This window comes from Lacerta agilis, chromosome 13 (assembly GCF_009819535.1).
Source record: "Lacerta agilis isolate rLacAgi1 chromosome 13, rLacAgi1.pri, whole genome shotgun sequence".
NCBI lineage: Eukaryota > Metazoa > Chordata > Lepidosauria > Squamata > Lacertidae > Lacerta > Lacerta agilis.
In genome coordinates this window covers 24,758,256-24,776,500 of record NC_046324.1, presented here as the reverse complement: position 1 = coordinate 24,776,500, position 18,245 = coordinate 24,758,256, and the positions used below count along the sequence as shown (strand labels likewise).

General features: G+C 46.3%; 1 protein-coding gene across 1 annotated transcript in view; it reads right to left on the bottom strand.

Moving 5' to 3' along the window:
* The window catches only part of SMAD3 (SMAD family member 3), a 59,046-nt gene extending 41,340 nt beyond the window's left edge, over nucleotides 1-17,706 (bottom strand). Inside the window, exon 1 of the mRNA XM_033166976.1 lies at nucleotides 17,501-17,706. Within this exon, the coding sequence (XP_033022867.1) occupies nucleotides 17,501-17,706 (206 nt within the window). The remainder of the gene's footprint in view (nucleotides 1-17,500) is intronic.
* Between the last annotated feature and the right edge of the window lie 539 nt (nucleotides 17,707-18,245).

The window sequence follows — 18,245 nt, the reverse complement described above, 5'->3', positions numbered from 1 at the left end:
TGTCCCCTTCTCCTTGTGCCCTCCATCTTTCCCAACATCAGGGTCTTTTCCAGGGAGTCTTCTCTTCTCATGAGGTGGCCAAAGGTGGATCAAAGGTAGCGGGAAGCAAAATCTTCCTGGTTTATTTACCCCACTCGAGCAGGAGGAGCAGTGAGGCAGGAGCAATTGGTCAGCTTGCACCACCATAATGCTTGATCCTGATAAACCAGGAATACTGGCTTATTAGACTTGTTCACACTGAAAATTACTTATTTTATTTTATTTATTACATTTGTATACCACACTATACCTGCAGGTCTCAAGGTGGTTACCAAATAAAATCACAATATAAGAACACAAACGACATAATAAAAACAAAAACAACCCAATAAACCCATCTCTACACATGTACTAGTGTTTATGTGAAAGACTGCACACTTGTTGAGGTGTGCAGCTCAACTACTGTATTTGTGTACGCAGGTGCACAAATTGTATGCTTGTTGAATGTGCAATGATTCGAATTCAGCAGAGATTTGTAGCCAGATCACCCCAACAGAGTCTAACACTGTAGCCATTCTTGGGTGACTTGTTTATATTCTCACACACTGCTCTGCCATGTTATTCAGATTTTACATACAATCCCATCCTGCAGGATGAGGGTGGCTTACAAAGGGATATAAGAAGTTTGGAAACAAAACTAATGAGTGGTTTTTCAAAATGACTCAGGAATGAAGCACCAACATATCCTATTTTGCAGAAAGCAGTCCCGCACTGAAGGGCTGTCCAGTTATAGCAATAGTATTTATTGACATTGTACAACCTGTGTACAATGAAATTAAATGAGCCTCCCCACCCCCGCCAAATACTCAAGTTTAAAGATAAAGACTCCTGAGAAGGGAGAGCGTTGAAGTTGCCCATCAACACTTAGCAAAACTAGGTCACCTGCTCACAGTCTTGCTCCCTGGGATGTTGTATATTTCTATTTAAATTACACAGCTTCATTGTAAAAAACAAAAACAAAAAAAACCTCTAAGCAGTTTGCAAGAAATATTAATAAATATTAAAATAACAGCCAAAAACAAGTAATTTAAAATGTTTTAAAAGGTCATTAAAATTAACAGGAAAGGAGATTAAAACTTGTCAATATCTAAGTCTCTGAAATGTTTTAAGCAGGTGTCAAATAGAGTAAGTACACTGAAGGTGTTGCAAAGTATAGCTGCTGCCACATCAAAATAACAATTTCTTAAAACTACAACCTGAGTATTGTGTGGCAGCTGTAACAATGTCAGTTTCACAGATCAATGTGGTCAAAATGCACAACATGTGGCATAATAAGGCAATTCTGCAAGTTATTGTTACATTGTAAGAATTCTTTTAAAGTTTGCATCTGTTTGCAGATACTGTATTAACTTCTGCAAATTTGTTTCTTCATTTCTCCCCCTTTCAGCCAAAGCAAAAGTGGCTAAGAAACATCATCCCCCCCCCAAAAAAAAGATAAAATTGCCCTCTTTGGGCAGCAAAGGGTTTTATTGTTTCAAAAGGCCCTAGGCTGATATTACTAGCACTTCGCTTAGCTCAAGAAGGGCTGATCCATCCATCAGCGAGCCAAGCCGTGACTCAAAAGCCTGAACACTCAGCAAAAAGCAGCAAGTGACTCAGCCCCTTAATAAAAGCTTCCCACATCACTGATGGGAAGTTCTCCCAGATATCAGAAAGTGAATCACTTGACAAACAAACAAGGGCCAGAGGGCCCTTGTAACTTGCAAAACCTGGGCTTTTTCCAAGATCTGGATCCAGGAGGCTTAGAAAGCGCAGTTGTTTAACAAAGACAAACCCTGAGGGCAAGGTGTTTCTGCAGACCAGAGCCACACCCTAAGTGTGGCTTGTAATCTGTGACTGTGAGCACGAGCGAGCGTGTGTGTATGTATGGACGGAAGTGTGGCACACCCAACTCTCCACTACTTCTTACAAAACAGCAGCGCTCAAAGTGGGTAGGTAGGACAGGAAAGCCTCTGGCAAAAGGTTCAGAGCTGGCTCAGGATTCCAAGGAAAAGTAAACCTCATGCCAGGTAATGTACGACATGTGAACTACCTGGCTAGACATTTATTCATTTGCTTATCAAGTTTTATACGACCCATCAGGCCAAAACAGCCCCCATCATGGCAGCTCACGGCCCAGAAACATAGAATTGTAGAATTGGAAGGGACTCCTTAAAGCAGGGGTCAGCAAATTTTTACAGCCGTAGGCCGGTCCACCATCCCTCAGATTATGTGGTGGGCCGGACTATTTTTTTTTGGGGGGGGGGTGAACAAATTCCTATGCCCCACAAATAACCCAGAGGTGCATTTTAAATAAAAACACACATTCTACTCATGTAAAAACACCAGGCAGGCCCCACAAATAACCCAGAGATGCATTTTAAATGAAAGGTCACATTCTACTCATGTAAAAACTTGCTGATTCCCGGGACCGTCTGTGGGCTGGATTGAGAAGGCGATTGGGCCGCATCTGGCCCCCAGGCCTTAGGTTGCCTACCCCTGCCTAAGAATCATCTAGTAGTCCAACCCCCTGAAATGCAGGAATGACAGTCCCTGCCAGATGGCCATCCAACCTCTGCTTAAAAACCTCCATCAAAGCAGAGTCCATCACCTTCTGAAGTAGTCAGTTCCACTGTTGAGCATTCAATGGATAAATTTTATGAAATAAAAATAAAATAAAAAGGAGAGGGGAGCAGAGGGGGGAAACCAACTATGTGAATGTGTGTTAACTTTATAAGTGATATAGCCAATAATAATATAAACAAATCGCTTTTTCTAATAAAATAAATAAAACATACAGCTTTCTAGGCTTCTGTTTGGATCACTGTTCCACAGCAATTGCTACAACCAGGGTTAAAACAAAAACTGGACATAGAAGGCAAGAAGTTACAAAAACTCAACATTTCAACCCATGACTTCCAAGGTTTTGGGATTGGAGATCTGACTGTAAGGCAGAACAGTAAACCACATGGATTGCTGAAGTGGGGTGGGGGGAGAAAGAGAGTATACATTTTAAAAAAAATTAAAAAGAAGGAATTCAAGTAAGTGGGCAGGAACTTACTGGAAATGGGATACCTTTTGCCCAGAAAATTCATTAAGGGTGAGGAGAAAGAGGTGGGGGAAGGAGTCGGGTTTCGTCCTTCTTGGCTTCACATCGTGTTCCACATGTGCAACAGCTGTACTCCTCTGGAGAGAAATATTCCCCATATCCAATATGCACGAGGCACAGCTTCCGAGCTAACAAGAGCTCAGCAACAAGAACAAACCAAAAATATTCAAGGAAGGGTTTTAAGCCCTCTGTGTCCATTGAGGAACCTCTACAATCGGCAGAAGAGGAGGAGGAGGAGGAGGAGGAGGAGGAGGAGGAGGAGGAGGAGTTTGGATTTGATATCCCGCTTTATCACTACCTGAAGAAGTCTCAAAGCGGCTAACATTCTCCTTTCCCTTCCTCCCCCACAACAAACACTCTGTGAGGTGAGTGAGGCTGAGAGACTTCAGAGAAGTGTGACTAGCCCAAGGTCACCCAGCAGCTGCATATGGAGGAGCGGAGACGCGAACCCGGTTCACCAGATTTTGAGACTACCACTCTTAACCGCTACACCACACTGGCTCTCCAGGAGTCAGAGATTAGGTTTTACAACACACTCAGTCAACACAAGGAAGGTTTTCAACCCTTCCCCACTCACCATGGCAAGTGTGACATTGCCCTTTGGCGAGCACGACCTTCTTCCTTGAGAGATGACGAGCCTTCTTAGACTGCTATGTCCAGAACAGGGCACAGTACTCCAGGTAAGGTTTCACCAAAGTAGAAAAGAGTTTCTTAGGATCTGTATCTGACCTCCCCAATCTGGTGTCCTCCACACATTTTGGACTATAATTCCCATGACTCCAGCCAGCATGGTGAAGCGTTAGGGATGATGGAAGTTGTAGATCAAAGCACTGGAACCAACCAGGATGACAAAAGCTAACCTGGACACTATATTTCTGTTGATACAGCCAAGAGTTGCATTGGCCTTTTTAGCAGCCGCATCATACTGTGGGGACTCACATTCAGCTCAGGATCCACGCAGAAAGAAAGAAAAACCGTAGTTGCTTTTCACATGTACTGCTGTCACACCAGGTATTGCCCATCCTATATTTGTGCATCACTGCCCTATGCCCTGCGAGCAAAGCCAAATTCCTCTCCCCTTCATTTGCAACCAACTGTGGATGTTCAGGAGCAACAGGCAAAATGAGAACCTTGGGACAGCTTGGCTCCAACCATCCAGATTCCATGAAGTTTAGTAAGCAACACTGGGTCAACCAGTGTCTCTCCTACCTTGCAGGACAGGTGAGTGCGTAAGTTGGATAATGCTGTGAATACCACCCTGAGTTTCTTAGAGGAAGGATAAGACATAACCACGAGAGAGAAATAAAGGAAGTAGAAAATATCAGAGAGGGTAGACTTGCTCCAGGGTAAAGCAGCTCCACAGCAGATCACAGCTGAGTGGTGGATAAGCAATCCATCAAAACAGCCTGGGAGATGGGGTGTGCATGCAACGAGCCCACAGAGATGAATGCTGCAGTTTTATGAAGACTGGTTAAGGTTTACCGCCAAACATCTGTGGAATGCTAAGGCGTGCCCAGAGGTGGCACATACCTAACTATAAAAAGGATGTTTTCAACTAAAAGCCAAAGTCAGCTGCCTTCCCTGCATTGAAAGACTGTTAAAACGATGCATCTGGAAAACGAGTAATAACTATTAAGTCCCTTTGGAAAGATCCCGATCTTTGAACCAGGCACGAATGGGGCTCATAGGAACTGCCCTGCTGGATCAAGCCAGTGGACACCTAGCCCAGGGTCCTGTTCCCATAGTGGCCAACCAGATGCTTGTGGGAAACCTGACAAGAAGCAGGACCTGAGGGCAACACCACTGCTCTCCCCACTTGTGATTCCCAGCAATTAAGAGTTATCTCACTTCTGTTGTTGTAACATTCGACTTCCAAAGCATGGCTTCTGATTGGCTGCAGGAAGCCAATCGGAAGCTGTGGAAGCCCTGTCGGATGTTCAGCTTCTGAAATAATGTTCAAAAACTGGAACAGTCACTTCTGGGTTTCGATCGTTCAGGAAGCAAAACATTAGAGAACTAAGCTGTTCGAAAACCAAGGTACAGCTGTAGTTCCTTACTAAGCTGAAATATGAACCAGCTCCTTTGAGTCTCCTCTCAGATGAGCAACATTAAACTACAAATATCTAATTAGCCATAGTTTACTGTTCCATCTGAACTGAGAAACTACAGGGGAACTACTGTTGCCCATTCAGAACAAGCCATGGAGGGAAACTTTGTTTTATTCATGGCTTGTTCCAAAGCTGGTAGCCATAGTTTTCAGGGAATTGATGATTAATTATAGACTTCCCAGCTTAAGCATGGCTCACAGTAAAGGGAGGAGTGAAGGCGCTAATTGCATGGGCAAAAGACTTGCATCTTGGCTTAACAAGCAAAGACACAATCATCAGGATACAGCCATGCCCTCACACTCACAGGCACTACCAGCCCTCTTTATTTCATACCCTTACAAAGAATCTCATCACCATGTGAGTAGTCATGCATTATGAATCAAAGAAAAGATTCCGTGAATGGACTAATCCAGGAAGACTTGGGAGAAGAGAAAAATATTCAACAAATGGCAAAAAGATCACAATGCTGGGGATCGCTTCATATCTAGGGCATTCCAGAGGGCTGCTGCCACAGCACTAAAAGTCCATAAGCTAGTAGTAGCATGCTTTACTGTAGGGACCCTATCAACAAATCTTCAGCCACAGATCTGAGTAACCAGGGGGAGATACAGCTTTGCAGATTCCCTGGTTCAGAATCATACATTTTCTTCTTCTTCTTTTTTACACAAGTAATAAAACCTTGACACTAGCGCAGTAGCTAACCAACAAGCAAGGGACTGCCCTCTCATTGCCCCTTCTCTCAATTTGAGGAAAGATACTAGCCACCTTCAAAGGGCTGTTGTTATTACTGAGACAGCACGCGCAGAGGTCCTCTGTAATATTACAGCACAAGGAAGAATGAACTCGGTAATTATCTTTGAATATAGTTTATGGGAGTCACACTAGGAAAATTATACCCTACAATGAACATTACAAAGCTATAAACCAGCCTTTGCCAACCTGGTGCCCTCCAGACATTTTGGACTATAACTGCCATTTGCCCCAGGCAACACAGGCTGATGGGAATTCCAGTCAGAAACATCTGGAGGGCACCAGGTGGTCAAAGGCTACTGTGAATTTATCCCCCCCCTTGCCCCCCTTTCCACTGCAAGGTGCCCTGAAGGCCCTTCTTTCCATCTTTAAAATGGTGCAAAGCCCCTTCTCCCAGTCCTTTGCCTCCAGTGGCTGTGTGGTGCCAAAGACATCCCAACATATGTCAGGATATGCAAGACACATCGGTGTTAGCAATGGACTCCTGCTCTCCTCCACTCCTAGGCTTCCTGTTTGCAATTCCCCAAGAGATCATAATCTCGTTGGAAGAATGCAGGCCAAAGATTCCAGCATCCACAACCTTCCATAAGAGGAAAGTTTACAACTTTTTTTTGGGGGGGGGGGCTGTTTAATTCAGATAAAGGAGAGGAAGAGGCAATGCCATAGCAGTGTCTAAAAGTATGTGTGCAGTTGAGGAAGTGGGTAGAGAAAAAGTTTTTCTCCTTGTCTTATAAACACGAGAAATTGAGGAAATCCAATGAAACGGAACATTGAGAGACATAAGAAATAATTTCTTTACACAGTGCATAGCAGAACTATGGAAGTGGCTCCCAGAAGGGGCAGTGATGGCCACCGACTCAGATGGCTTTAAAAGAGAATTGGGCAAACTCACAGGAGGAGGATAAGGCTATGACGTGATTACCAGTTGCTGAAAACTACAAGAGGAGAAAGTGTTGCTGTTGCACTCTGGTCCTGCTCACAGATTTCCCATAAAGTATTTGGTTGGCCAATATGAACAGGATCCGGGACTAGGTGAGTCGCTGGTCTCACCCACCAGGACTCTTCTTATGTTCTTAAGCATCGGTAGGCAAAGTAAGGCCCGGGGGCCAGATCCAGCCCAATCGCCTTCTAAATCTGGCCCACAGACGGTCCGGGAATCAGCATGTTTTTACATGAGTAGAATGTGTGCTTTTATTTAGAATGCATCTCTGGGTTATTTGTGGGGCCTGCCTGGTGTTTTTACATGAGTAGAATGTGTGCTTTTATTTAGAATGCATCTCTGGGTTATTTGTGGGGCCTGCCTGGTGTTTTTACATGAGTAGAATGTGTGCTTTTATTTAGAATGCATCTCTGGGTTATTTGTGGGGCATAGGAATTTGTTCATCCCCCCCCCAAAAAATATAATCTGGCCGGTCCACTGTCCCTCAGACCTTCCCCAAGGTCTGAGGGACAGTGGACCGGCCCCCTGCTGAAAAAGTTTGCTGACCCCTGTTCTTAAACAGAAGTGGGATTACAACAAGCATTTGCTAAAGTTCAAGGGAGGCAAGCCTCATCCAGAGCCCCACATTCTGCCAGTGCTCTAATGCTTCCTTGCTGTCTCCAGTTTTTCATGGCCAATCAACACAAAGGCTTTTGAACTGGAATCCCCTCTCCCTTTTTATATTTTTAATCCAACACATAAAAGCAGGCAAGGACAAATTGTTTATCTGGACGATCCAGAAGTCCTGCAATCTATATCTAGATCTATCTTGCAGATTTTGTGCAAAATTTCACCATGGAAATGCTGCAAGTCCCACCAGGGCAGAGAGGTGGATGAGAACAGGCAAGTCTAGACATATCTCCTGTCTCCTTCGTAAGGGTTTGTGCCCAATAGACTCTAGCAGTTATAGTGCTGAAGACAGAGTTTGGGTTTGGGTTTGATTTTTTAAAAAAGAATTTCAGGGTTATGTCATCTGGTACGGGGCTGGAAATCAGGAGCCGTTTCTGATTAATTGTTGTTGAATTATTACGAGTTTGCATTATTTGTTTCTGAATTATTGTTATACTATTGTGTCTATAGATACTGATGGAAATCTTAAATGCTCATTTTAAAGTTCTTTTATTATCATGAGCTGATTTGGGCTCAAGATAATTATCAGAGAATAAAATCAGAACATTTTGCTCCCTAAAACACCCTCACAATCTTCTGTAATGTAGAGCAGAAATCCCACTGCATAAAAGGCCCCATACACACCATACATTCCACCTGCAAATCAGTCATCAGCACTGTAGTTAAGGGTTCTAGGAGCTGTCATTCTGTGAGGGGGTAAACTATAGTTCCCATATTTCTTGGGTGGTGCTTTCAATGGATGGTGTGTACACAGCCCTAGTCAATACAGAAATGATTTCCTGGGGTTACAAAATCCAAGATCCAAGGCTCTATAGATTTCCCTAACCACAGTTTTTTATTACTCCCCTAACAACTCACAGGAAATATTTAAACTGTTTGATACTTCACCATGAAGGGAAAAAAATGGTTTTGCCAACTTGCGTTCTTACTTCAGAAATTAATATGTCTACTGTGACCCTGTGCTTGCAGCCACTATCATTCTCCTAAGGCACTTGCAAGGTATCTACATTTAAACACAGACAGCAAGGACTTTATCAGACGTCATTAATCCTGCATTGTTACACATTATCCCACTTTAATTATCTAACCGCAGAAGTCAATAGAATGACTCTGAGGACCCAACTAAGGCGAAAAGGAAGCAAAAGAACACTCTAGGCAATTCCCAAAGCACAGAGATTTATTTTTAAGTCACTAGGCCCATTGTGTTCATAGAACTACACCCATTTCTTTGGAGGATGTTTGTTTCTTGAAACAAAAAGAGCCAGTTGCAGCAATACCCAGGATTTCTTTCAATTGCAGACTCCCTCCACCCTCTACCAAATACCAAGATCACTATGGTGAAAGTTCAAGAACACATATTAATCAGGCTGTAAAGGTTAAGGGACCCCTGACCATTAGGTCCAGTCGTGTCCGACTCTAGGGTTGCGGAGCTCATATCGCATTACTGGCTGAGGGAGCCGGCGTACAGCTTCCAGGTCATGTGGCCAGCATGACAAAACCACTTCTGAAGGCAAACCAGACCAGCGCACAAAAACACCATTTACCTTCCCGCCGGAGCGGTCCCTATTTATCTACTTGCACTTTGACGTGCTTTCAAACTGCTAGGTGGGCAGGAGCTGGGACCGAGCAACAGGAGCTCACCCCGTCGCGGGGATTCGAACCGCTGACCTTCTGATCGGCAAGCCCTAGGCTCTGTGGTTTAACCCACAGCGCCACCTGCATTTGTACCTAGAAGCCAAAACTCTCCAGATCCAAGTTGCAAGGCTGCATACATCATACACTTGCTTGGACTACTGCAATGCGCTCTACGTAGGGCTACCTTTGAAGGTGACCTGGAAACTGCAATTAATCCAGAATGCGGCAGCTAGACTGGTGACTGGGAGTGGCCGCCGGGACCACATAACACTGGTCCTGAGAGATCTGCATTGGCTCCCAGTACGTTTCCGAGCACAATTCGAAGGAGCGTCTCCATCCCCATCGTTCAGCCCGGACACTGAGATCCAACACCGAGGGCATTCTGGAGGTTCCCTCACTGCGAGAAGCAAAGCTACAGGGAACCAGGCAGAAGGCCTTCTCAGCAGTGGCGCCTGCCCTGTGGAACGCCCTCCCATCAGAGGTCAAAGAGATAAACAACTACCGTATATACCCGAGTATAAGCCGACCCGAATATAAACCGAGGCACCTAATTTTCCTACAAAAACCTGGGAAAGCTTATTGACTCGAGTATAAGCCGGTTTACCTTTGCCACTGTGGAGGAGGAGGAGGAACGAGCAGCCCGAAAGCTCCTTCCTCTTCTTCCTTTGCCAAGTTTGCATTTATGCAAGCAGTTCAGGAATGGAACAAGCTGCCTAGGGAGAGTAAAGAACCGCCGTTCTTGTACACTTCTTAAGGAATGGTTGACTGGGGAGAGCAGGTGGCGGCACAAGCGGAGAGAAAGGGCTTCTTTCTCGCCACCCCCACCACACGCCTCACTTGAGTATAAGCCGAGGGCAGCTTTTTCAGCACAAAAAATGTGCTGAAAAACTAGGCTTATACTCAAGTATATATGGTACCTGACATTTAGAAAATACCTGAAGGCAGCCCTGTTTAGGGAAGTTTTTAATCTGTGACATTTTAATGTATTTTAATATTTGTTGGAAGCCGCCCAGAGTGGCTGGGGAAACCCACCCAGATTCGGGGGGTACAAAAAAATTATTATTATTATTATTATTATTATTATTATTATTATACATTTTAAAAAAAAACTCCTGGGATTTTTGTGTGTGTGTGTGCTTTCAATGTCCTTTAATGGTATGGTGTGTGTACAGTTTCAGCCCATCTACCTGCAGAATCCAAATTTATCATGGTATAAACTGATACCTAGCAATACACTCAATGGTATTCCACAAGACTCCGTTGTATTTTTGGAGGAGAGGTTTCTCATTCAAGGCGAACCACCACTCACTTGGCAAAAGGGCTCCAGCAAATGTACGTCCTGCAGTGACCGTTTCCTAGCCTGGCTCTCAGGATGTGTTCTCCACATTCGCTGAAAATTTATCTCTCTTCTGGTTTACTGTACTTACTGCATCCCCCTATTGTACCTTGACCACAACCTCCCCATCCGTACTGTGTGTCTGATGGAGCTGCCATCGCCACCCTCTGTCTGCGTGGAAAACTATGTAGTTTTAAGGCAGATCCAGACCATCCATTTCAAGCACTTCCCATACACATTTAAAGCACATGACTTCTCCCCAAAACACCTGGCAGATATAGTCTGTTAAAGGGTGCTGGGAACTGTAGCTCTGTGGGGGGGAACTACAGTTCCCATGATTCTTTGGGGAGAAGCCATGTTCTTAAAATGTGCATAGGGAGTGCTTTATAAGTTGTTTTAAACTGTTTCTAATACAGACAACTCTGCACTTACGTGGGGGTTACGTTCCCAGGTAACACCATCTAAAAAGCCTGAAAATACCATCTAAACCTCTGGAAACCCTTGAAAGGCCTTTAAAAAAAAACCAGCAGCGCTTACTAGCCGTTTCTCCCCACGTTTTTCATGTTTCTAGTTTTCACACTCTTTTCAGGCCGTTTCTGCCCTTTTCATGCCTTTTCACCATTTAAAATCAATTTGTTTATTTCCTGCCACTGCGCATATACGCAGCCGCACATGAGTCGAACACAAGTTAAGTGGAGAGTCGCTTGTACTGTTTTTACTGCTGTAACCCAACCTGGGACCTTAGAGTGAAGGGCAGGTTATTATTATCATTATTATTATTATTATTATTATTATTAATGATTATTATTATGGATAGTGTGGGTGCTCCCCTACAGTGGGAGAACAAAGGGCAGGCAGTACTCAAAAAACCCTCAGCCTGGAAGCACCTGTCTCCAGGGCTCTAGACAAGAGACTTTCCCAGCCCTACCTGGAGATGCTGCCAGGGATTGAACCTGGGGCATTCTGCATTCAAAGCAGATACCGGTACTCTGCCACTGAGCTATGGTGCCTCCCCACTCTCTCTACAGATCAAGGTGCTTCCCTGAAGCCTGCCACAATACAGTGGAACCTCGGTTTTCGAACTTAATCATATGACATTCGGGAGCTGAAACGTTCCAAAACGGAGGCGTTTGGGAACTGAGGTTTGACTGTATTTACATATTCACAGCCCTTCTGCCCACTGCAAGAATTCAGAGGGCATTGGGCCCGGTGGGTAAAAAGCAGGCAGAGAGAGATAAAAAGAGATGAGAAAGTGAAGCAGTAAGAAGGAAATGTATTGTAGCCTGTAACCAGAGCATATTGGGATTAAAGGTGGATCTGCATGTGAAAAGGGCGGACAGCTATTGGTCTGTATTATTTCCTGAGGAGCAGCTGGGTTTGTCTCTTGCAGTAAAAACAATCAAAGGAGTCTTGAGGCCCCTGACAAGACTCACACATGTATTATAGCAGAAGCTTTCGTCAGCTGTAGCCCAATTCACCAGATGCATGGAGTGAATTCTTAGCTGGAAGGAAGGTATATACAGTGGACGCTCGGGTTGCAAATGTGATCCGTGCGGGAGGCACGTTTGCAACCCGCAGCATTCGCAACCTGCAGTGCCGCGCCTGCGCATGCGCAGGTTGCGATTTGGCGCTTCTGCGCATGCGCAAAGTGCGATTTAATGCTTTTGCGCATGCGCCGAAACCCAAAAGTAACCCGTTCTGGTATTTCTGGGTTTGGCGCGGTGCACAACCCGAAACCATGCAACCTGAAGCACTGTAACCCGAGGTATGACTGTAAAAGAGACAAGCCTAAGGTGGGAGTGGAATGGCAATGAGATGCAAACAATTACAGTCAGTGGTAAATGGGGCCTAAATGTAGGTTCAAATAGGCACATCTTTTACAGTAGCAGGTTGGTGATAATTACTCAGCATTGTGGAGCACTGACTGTAGGAGGGCACAAACCACTCATGACGAAACTGGCTTAGACAACACAGATGCCGTAGCAAAGATAAGTCACTTAACACATGTACAGTGGTACCTCTGGTTACGTACTTAATTCGTTCCGGGGGTCCGTTCTTAACCTGAAACTGTTCTTAACCTGATTCACCACTTTAGCTAATGGGACCTCCCGCTGCCACTGCGCTGCCACAGCACGGTTTCTGTTCTTATCCTGATGCAAAGTTCTTAACCTGAAGTGTTATTTCTGGGTTAGTGGAGTATGTAACCTGAAGCGTATGTAACCCAAGGTACCACTGTAGTGTGATTTAAAAAAATAATACCTTGTCTCAAGCTCTACCTTTATTCCAAAGGCAGCAGCACAGTACATCAAGCCCCAGGGGAAGAGGGAGGAAGACCCAGAATTTAGAATTTAAATGTGAGCTCAGTTGAGTTCTGGGTCTCAAAACAAATTCCTGAGCTCAGAATTATTTTTGCATTCCAGTGACACTTGGAGGAACTCATGGTTCTAGTTGTGTGAGTGTTTTTTAAGTATATCTTACAAATTGTATATCATAGACTAACCACTTCTGTCCTAGATTAGCACCCTGCCACCCACATCCACACAAAAAGATGTCAACAAAGGTGGCAGCCGGACCTTGCTGGGGAGAGTATTCCACAAACAGAGAACTACCAATGAAAAGGTCTTCTCCTCCCTTCAAGCCTCCCTCGAAGGAGGGACCAGGAGAAGTGCCTCAGATGAAGATCTAAGGGTTCATATTCAGAAAGGCACTCCAGAAAAATACTGGAGTCATGAGCCATAAAACAATGTAATAAAGCAGCACTCTGAATTGGGCACAGAAGTGTACAGTGCATAATACATGTACACCCATGTTAAAAGTGGTGCAGCAACAGCATTTTTCACACGGTGGCAACTTAGGCAACGCAGGCACACCCTGGGATCAACTACAGAAAGCCTCAGGGGCACTCCCAGCTTCCCTCTGGGAGACAGTTAGAATCCAGAGCAATGTATGTACTCTGGAGAAAAGCATCTGCACTGCAAATACCTCCAGACTCCTCAAGAGAGAAAGAGTGTTTCCCTGACAGGGGAACAAAACACACACATACCAGGGTCATGGGCCAGTTTGAACGAGGGGGACAATTCCATTTCAGCCACAAATAAAGTGGTTAGTCAAGACCCCTGACCAGGAGCAAAGCAATCCCACAGAGAACACTTCCTACCCAAAATGATGCAGAAAGGAGGTCAGTCTCATCTGTAGTCACTCCCGAAACCTATCAGCATAGGACACCACAAACTGATTCGGATTTCTTAAAACTTTATTACGGATTTACTCACAGCCTGAAAAAGCGGCCTACATTTCATAAAATAATTAAATAAAGCGAAATAACAACGGGGGATGTCAGGAATCGCCGCCCCATACAAAGAAACATTTCAATCCTACACGATACTCTCCATCTTCCCAGAGGGGCCAAGCGCAACAGATGCCCCTTTGTGCAAGCCAGCCACTCCACACTAAATCATTTTGACAGCCAAGACACACATTTACGGAGCGTTAGGAAAGCAGGAGGCAAGGACGGAAACAAACAGGGGGAGACACACACAGAGAGAGAGAGAGAGAGAAAGCACTATTTCAGGACTTTCTGGACTGTATAGCATGAACTTTAGCCTTTTTTAAAGAGAGAGAGAGAGAGAGAGAAGCAGTGATGCCTTATAGCTCAAAAGAAAAGAAAATTTTTAAAGCTGCCAAACAGCTCAGTTTTTCCAGTTCAGCAAAACCTCATAACAGAACGCTAAGCACAGCAGCTCCCACCCCTCAAAGACACTTCTGAAACTTTACAAACTTCCCAGCTCATGCGTGCAAAACATGAGTGGTGGTGTGTGCCTGCACACGCAATGACAGCCATGCACGGAATGTAAAGAATGAATGGCCAAAATAACAACCATGATTAATTACTTGGCCCATATAATAATCCCCACCCTGTTCAGCTTAGGTGTTACTGCCCTGCCCGTAAGAAAGAGCTGCCATTGCCTGGGCCCACCAAGAGTCCTGCAAAACAGAGTCGTGCTGGTTTCAACGCAGTTAGTTACGTGCAAAGTTTTTTGCGTAGAAGTGGAAGGAGGAAGGAACACCAGCGTTTGGCACTAACGGGAATAAAGCAAGAGACTCACACTGTTATTTCCAACCCAAGGGGAAAGTAAGTGAGATATGGATGCACAGACCCCAACAGAATATTTGCAGGCTCCCCAGTTTGCATAACACATGTAAGGTTCTCAGTTAGTTGCTCATGAGTAAGCAGCCAGGACTCCGCTGTCTCTTTTAAAGATTTTACAGTATTGTGCAAACTATGTACAGTGCAGAGCTAAAAAGTTCATGTCTGTATCAAGCGGTATCAGAATCCGGGAATGGCCCCTTTCGGTTCTGACCCCAACAAAAGAGTTTCGGTATAAGAAAACCCTGCCTTCCATCCTTTCTTTTCACCCCACGACGTCTTTGGGGCGACGGAAATTGTGTTCCCCCTGTATCGCCCTCGGGACTGTGGGAGTGCTGGGTCTCTCTTGCATCCCCAGAGCCTCTACAACCTTTCCCCTGTGAACTCTCCAGAGGAGGAGCTGCTGGCAAGGTGGGACTGGGGCTCTCTGTCGCATCCGGAGAGCCCTTCCACCACCTTGCGCTGCATTGGGGACAGTTCCCTGAAAACACACCTACTGTATTCTACAAATACAAGTTAAGGAAGGCCTTGCTCTTGGGCAGCCTTTGCCAACCTGATGCCCTCCAAATGTTTTGGGCTAGAATTCCCATCAGCCTCATGCCTGCAGAAGCTGAAGCCCCTAACATCTAGAGGACATCAAGATGACCGAGGCTGTTCTTGGGTACCTCCTGCAATCGCAAGTCGCACCTCTGTGGGTTGTGAGGGAAGAGATACACGAGAGCTGCTATGGATCAAGACTGTCCATCACTTATCCAGACATCGCTGAGGAGCACTACATTCAATGCTTAAAGGTACACTGCTTCTCTACAGTGAGGTTCTATTTCTTTCTCAGAGAAGGTCTGCATAAGCCTGACTTCCACTACAGGGGAGGGGTTTCCTGTATCAGAGCGTCTAGCTGCCTGCCTACAGATACCTAGAAATGAGTCACTTTACACCTGCTTCTAAATCAAGGTGTACCTCCCTCATATATACGCCTGAGCTTAACTAACTGCTAACTGCTTGCAGGGAAGACCAGATCTTTCATGCTCATCAGTCCTACCCAGAGACCCACAAGTTCCCCATCCTTGTTTGGAACACAGAAACCTGCCTTATACCAATCCAGACCCTCGGTCCATCAAAAGAAGGGTTTCAGACAGGGGACATTCCCCAGTGATCCCTGGAGATGCCAACCAAGCAAAGCAGATGTTCTGCTGCTGAGCTACTGCCATATACAGTGGTACCTCGGGTTACAGACGCTTCAGGTTATAGACTCCGCCAACCCAGAAATAGTACCTCGGGTTAAGAACTTCGCTTCAGGATGAGAACAGAAATCATGCGCCGGCAACAGGAGGCCCCATTAGCTAAAGTGGTACCTCAGGTTAAGAACAGTTTCAGGTTAAGAACGGACCTCCAGAACCAATTAAGTTCTTAACCCGAGGGTACGACTGTATGAGAATCTGGCCTCTTCATTATACAGCTTTTGGAGAATGCTGAAGAGACACCTCTTGACCCAGGCTTTTGACATTTCAGTTGTACGGTATATCTGTACATCCCATCTTATCTCTTGCGACTGCAAGTTGTTTTGAACTGTTTTCAACATTGTGCTTCAATTGCTGCAAGCTGCCCTTGGACCTTATGGGGATGGGCAGGTAAATTAATAATACTGTAATATTAATAACAATACATGGATACAGCTACAGCAAGTCTTCTGGGAGGCCTTGATGAAAGCACTTGCTCTCACTCACTCACTTGGGCTTTCTAAAATGCCAAAATAGAACTATGAGCAGGTGAGCTGACCTTCCAAAGACAAGACTATAAAGCAGCTTTCCACAACCTGGTGCCCACTAAATGTTTTGGACTACAATTCCCACCAGGTTGGGGAATGCCACCAGAAAGTATTTCATGATAGAAATCAACTTTACATTTAAAAGAAAATATTCTATTTATAATTTTCACGATACACAGTGGGATTTAAAGAATTCAAACAGGAGGCTGGGAATCCTTTTAAAAGCTGTTTTAGAAAATGCATGTGTATAGATTTGCAGGACAAAGTTAAAAAGCAGTAGACATCCATAAGGGTGTGTAAATGCTCCAAGGTATGGCGAGGTTGTCCCCAAAGCGTCCAGCTGTGTGCAAGAGGCTCCATCAGCTTTCCCCAACCAGGCACCCTCCAGGTGTTTGGGAGTTGTAGTCTAAAACTTCTGGGGGGCACCAGGTTGGCAAAGGTGGCTTACACAGCACCTTGAATGGATAAAGGAGATCCCACGCCTTTTACACTGGGACACGTCTAAGATCTACACCACCCTTTCATTGGGACTGACAGATCCAGTTTTTTAAAAACTCTCAGCACAATCCTAACCATGTCTACCCAGAAGCAGGCCCTAGTGAATTCAATGGGGCTTCTTCCCAGGTATGGGGTGGGTGCTCGGATCGCAGCCTTAACGCGCTGCGCAGGGGCAAGGAGGAAGAACAGGCGACCCCCCACTTTTTTGCTATTGTTCCAACCCCACATAAGACCAAGTCCAAATGCACGGTTACAAGCGACATGCCGGAGATCCCGCTTAGCAACCCACTTTCCTCGCCGCGTTGCGGAAGAACCGGTCGGCGTGGTTTCCTGTGTGGGGCCACCAGGTGGTTCAAGGAGGGGAAGGGGTCCCCAGCCTAGCCAGAAGAGGTTTCAGAGGAGGAACCAATTTCCCCAGCAAAAGCAGCAGGAAGTGTGGCAGGACCCCAGAGGCACCTGCTTCCCCGCCTCCGCCTTGGCCGCACGCCGCCACTCTGCCCATGCCCAGAAGCGCCCTCTCCTCACCTGGGGATGGTGATGCACTTGGTGTTGACGCTCTGGGTGGTGATGGCCTTCTCCAGCTCGTCCAGCTGCCCGGTCTTCTTGAGCTTCTTCACGAGGCTCTTGACCGCCTTCTCGCACCACTTCTCCTCTTGCCCATTCTGCTCGCCTTTCTTCCAGCCCAGCAGGCGCTTGACGATGGGGGGAGTGAAGGGCAGGATGGACGACATGGCTGCGCCGCCGGCCCCAGACAGGGAGGAGGAGAGACGGAGACGGGAGAGAGGCCGGCCAGCCGGTGGCTGCGGCAAAACGACGGAGAGAAAGCGAGAGAGGCGCCGCCAAAGAGCCAACAACTTCCCTAGACGAGAACTTCGCGGCGGCGGCGGCGGCAGCGGCCCCCGGGCCGGCCCGCTTGGCTCCGGCGGCCCGCGGGCTGCAGCAGCGAAGAGCAGGCGGCAGCGGCTGCACAAAGGCGGCGCGCGTCGGGGTCGAAGCTGCAAGGGGCGGCCGCTGGCCGGCTTGGCCCGGGGACAAAGCCGAGGAGAGCGCCGCAGCTGCAGCAACCTCCTCCTCCTCCTGCTGCTGCTGCTTCAAACTTTCTCCCGACTTCTTCTCCGGCTCCAACGCGAAGGCGCCTCTGGCGGCGGCGGCGGCGAGAGCAGCGTCTGCGTTGGCCGGGCCCTCCCCGAGCTCCTCCTTCTCGCTGCGTTTTCTTGGGCGCGTAAAAGCGCGCGCTCCGCGGCCCGTCTGAGTCTCATGCAAATACGAG